Source organism: Sus scrofa, chromosome 7 (genome assembly GCF_000003025.6).
Source record: "Sus scrofa isolate TJ Tabasco breed Duroc chromosome 7, Sscrofa11.1, whole genome shotgun sequence".
Taxonomy (NCBI): Eukaryota; Metazoa; Chordata; class Mammalia; order Artiodactyla; family Suidae; genus Sus; species Sus scrofa.
In genome coordinates, this window is record NC_010449.5 from 74,705,281 (window position 1) to 74,709,738 (window position 4,458).

General features: G+C 58.9%; 1 protein-coding gene across 1 annotated transcript; it reads left to right on the forward strand.

The window, feature by feature from the left end:
- Positions 219-3,501, forward strand: GZMB (granzyme B (granzyme 2, cytotoxic T-lymphocyte-associated serine esterase 1)). Its single transcript, NM_001143710.1, is given in 6 exon segments — positions 219-341; positions 1,187-1,334; positions 1,801-1,933; positions 2,137-2,394; positions 3,278-3,421; positions 3,424-3,501. Coding segments are annotated over 5 exon segments (744 nt in total). The 5' UTR covers positions 219-280; the 3' UTR covers positions 3,424-3,501.

Here is a 4,458-nt window from a genome sequence, read left to right on the forward strand (position 1 = left end):
TTTCATTTCTGGGCTGAACAAGTGGTCTGCCCTGAGTCATCATCTGCGGGTACCCGTGTGGTCACTGCCTGATTCTCACACAACCACCCAGCCAACGTCATCAGGCAGATGGACTGGGGGCGGGACAGCATTCATAGAAAGCCTTCTCGGATGAAGCACCACAAAACCAGAGGGCAACCCGAGGTCCCTGAGCCCACCTGTGCCTCCTTCCTCCCCGGGAACTAAAAGAGAGCAAGTGGGGAGCGCCAGCAGCTCCAGCCTGGGCCGCCTTCCTGGGAAGATGCAGCCGCTCCTGCTCCTGCTCTCACTGGCCTTTTTACTGCCCCCCAGGGCAGAGGCAGGTGAGTGACCATCCCCACCCTCAGAGGCCCAGCCCCAGCCCCCGGTCGGCACAGATCTCCTGCCCCTTCGGCACATCCCTGAGCCATCCACCCCCTGGGACTGTTCTGAACACCAGCTCCTGCCCTACCTCATACCCCTGGATATGATGCTGGAAACACTTCCAGAAGGTGTGGCAGAGCATAGGCTCTTCTCAAGAGGAGCCCATGGCTACCATCTCCTCCTTGGGCCCTACCTGGAAAACAGAAAATCCTAAAATTTTCCAGCAGAGGGCAGGGGGAGCCTAGTATGAGACAGATGCTCCCCTCAGCACCTGCTCAGCCGATCCTGGACTTGGTGCCATTGCCTTTGGTCAATGCCAAGGCCCCACGTCCTGTTCTCCAACTCTGCTTGCCTTCCTCAGCCACTGGGGGTTGCCCCTTTCAAGGAGGAAGCCACCGTTTGGCAGACCTGAACTTCTCTGCTTTCCAGAATCCTACCAGCACTGGCCCTACCAGCAACCCTCATCCAGAGGCCCACTGGGGGTCAGTCCTTCATGCAGTCAACAAGCACTTACTGGGCACTTACTAGGCGTCAGCCCTGGGGAAGGCTCTGGCGTGGCTAGATTCCTACACTGAAGTCCTGTGCCCCGGAAAGCAGGGCTGTCCCAGAGCTCACAGGATGATGGGGCCCCTAGGACCTCACTTGAAACAAAGCGCAGTCAGGAGAAGAGGAATTTGACGCTCTCCCCACCCCTCCCAACTCCAGGCTGGGCTGGACCCCCAGTGGCCCACTGTTCTGAGCATCAAGCCCATGACTGCCGGGACACTTGGTGGGTGCACACAAGCTGAACAGCCCTTTCCTTCAGGGGAGATCATCGGGGGCCATGAGGCCAAGCCCCACTCCCGCCCCTACATGGCGTATCTTCAGATCCAGGACCAGGATAATCGAAGTCGGTGCGGTGGGTTCCTGATCCGAGAAGACTTTGTGCTAACAGCCGCTCACTGCTGGGGAAGGTGAGAAGCAGCAAGTAGCACCCACCCTTCTGAAAACCCCTCACAGGAGCTCTGCCTTCTTTTCCAGGAGCAACCCAGGCTCCTGGGAACACATGAGCCAGGAGGGCTCCTGAGAGGGTGAGAAAGCGGGCGGTGCGGAGGGGGGCAGGTCAGTGCCCGGGACCCTGCTGAGCTAAGATTAGAAGTAGGGCAAGCCTGGGTATCAGAATGCAAACTGTGCCCTTTCACCTGTGTCCCTGGGCCTAACGGTCCCTTGAGAACCACCGTGCCTTTCCCAGTGGCTCCAGAATTAGACCTTGGCTGTCAAGAAGCCAAGGGCACAGACAGCTCAGCCCCCCGGCCCTCCTGTGGCCTCAGTTTCCCCTCAGCTGCAGCCTTGCCCTGTGTCATCTGCCCTTCACGGCTCCTAGGCTGAATCTCCTGTGACTCCATGCTCTCCACATCCCCCGATCTGCTCTCTCTGCAGCTCAATCAACGTCACCCTGGGGGCCCACAACATCAAGAACAGAGAAGACCAGCAGGTGATCCCAGTGAGAAAGGCCATCTGTCACCCAGACTATAACGAGAAGCGCATCTCCAATGACATCATGTTACTGCAGGCAAGGAAACCTCCCTGCCTCTCTTGCTCTCCTGGGGACAGGTGGTTTCCCCTCCCACTGGCACCTGTCCCTTTCCTCCCTCCTGTCCTGGCCACCTGACCAGTCCCAGTGGCTCGGGGCAGAGGGAGATCAGTGCAGCCTCGGTGCCACGTCCGGGCCTGAGGCCACTGGCTGAGGCGGACTCTCTTGCCTTTTCCCACCAGCTGGAGAGAAAGGCCAAGCTGACTAAGGCTGTGAAGACCCTCAGCCTGCCCGGGGCCAAGGCCAGGGTGAAGCCAGGACAGGTGTGCAGTGTGGCCGGCTGGGGGCAAGTGGAGAGGGGTATTTACACAGACACACTGCAGGAAGTAAAGCTGACCTTGCAGAAGGATCAAGAGTGTGACTCCTACTTGCCTAATTATTACAACGGTAACACCCAGCTGTGTGTAGGAGACCCAAAGAAAAAGCAAGCTACCTTTAAGGTGAGAATGCCCATCCACTTTGCCTGGCTCTGGGCAGAGGGGTGTTTGTGGAAGATCTGGGACCTGGGGACCCAGCCAGTGGGGGAGGGGCTCACCCTCTAGACTGGGATCTTTCTCTCCAGGAAGTGAAGGGGGAGGGCACAGGGCTCTGCAAGCCTCCAGTGACCTAGAGTGAACCCAAACATGATGCTCCTCCACAAGGGGGAATTCGCAACACACTGAGGCCACGCGGTTAGAAAGCTGTGCTTCCTGAGTGTGTGGTAGTTAAAACCAGGTGGCTCTGCAGAACTGGACCTTCCTTGGTTCATGGGCTCGTCCTCCAGGCTGAGTGTCAGCCCCACACACCTACTTCTGTCTTCCTGAGCAGTAGCCTAGCGCCAACAGCTTCACAGCCCCTTCGTAGGCTGATGGGGGAGGAGGGGAGCTGCCACTGGGTGAAGTGAAGCCTTAACAATGTCTGGGTCAGGGCTTGGGAGCCACGGGGCCCACAGGGGCCTGCCCTGTCCTCAGATCCCCATGCAGGGTGGCCTCCTCCATTGCAGCTTAGCATGGTGGAGGCGCGGTTGATGGGGGGCGGGACATGGCAGGATTAAGAGGAGAGATGGTTTGGGAGTTCCCATGGTGGCTAACAAACCGGACTAGAATCCACGAAGACGCAGGTTCAATCCATGGCCTCAATCAGTGGGTTAAGGATCCAGCGTTGCCCTGAGCTGTGGTGTAGGTCACAGAGGTGGCTTGGATCTGGCGTCTGTGGCTGTGGTATAGGCTGGCAGCTACATCTCCAATTGGACCCTAGCCTGGGAACCTCCATATGCAGAGGGTGCAGCCCTAAAAAGAAAAAAAAAAAAAAGCTGGCTCAGTCCTTCCCCTTCTCTGTCCTCAGGGGGACTCTGGAGGGCCCCTCGTGTGTAACAATGTGGCCCAGGGCATTGTCTCCTATGGAAAAAAGGATGGAACACCTCCACGAGCCTGCACCAAAGTCTCAAGTTTCCTGCCCTGGATAAAGAAAATCATGAAAAGCCTCTAACTCAGGGACCAGCTGTCCTGCCTGGAGCTGATCCAGAGTCACACTCGGGGGCTTGGGGTGCCGGCTGCTGAATAAATGTCTCTTAGCTGAGCACGAAGCGTTGCTTTCTTGTTATTCATTGACCCTCACTGGCAGGCACCCTCTCTGTGCCTGGACAGCCAACGACACCTTTCTGCTGTTTTCTGCTTCCTCCTCCCTCCATCTTGTCCCCTAAACCCCTGCAGAGCCATTCCCCACGTCCCTGTTACCCACGCCTGAAGCGGAGCACCATCGGGAGAAAACAGGTGCCTCTCTGGTCCTGGGCTCAGGGGAGCTTCTCCCCTCCTTGCCCCGTGCTATATGACGGTGATGGGATCACACATGGGACCTGGACACCAAGCAGGCACAGGCTGGGTGGCAGCTCAGGACAGAGTCCCACCCCCTGGCAGCTGGGCAGGGCAGGGCCTTCCTGAGCCGACTTTTTCTCTTGCACAGCTGGGAAGCTGGCACAGGCAGGGGGGTCTCCTGAGATGAGAAGCCCCATATCTCACCTAGGCTGAGGGTCCTTCCCTGCCCTCCTCCACACTCAGAGCTCAGCTCTGCCTCCAGGGTCCTGGCTGCCCTTCCTCCTCCATCTCTGCGCACTGCTGCGTGGCTCAGAGGCCACCAACCCCAGCCCCCTCCAGACCACAGGACTCTGAGCTGACCACTGCCTCAGATCCCCCCACCCAGGACTCCCCCTACCCCATGTGGTTCCCACAGGGACTCCCCACCGAGATGCCAGCCCCGCTCTTGTCCTGGCAGCAGGGGAATCTGAGGAACCAGGCCTGTGCTGGCACCAGGGGGGGCCCATGGATGGCTGTCTCTCTGGATCCCTTGGTCCCATCTCTCACCTGGGCAGGGGCAGCTCAACCCCTCCCATCTGGCCCAGGGTCCCCCATGTGCTCAGGCTCCATGACCACCTGGTCACTCAGTCGCCTGAGGCCCTTTCAGCTTGTCCCTTCCGTCACTGCTGGCCTCTAGGCTAAGCCTCCTGGCTGGCCACCCGGGGCCTTTTG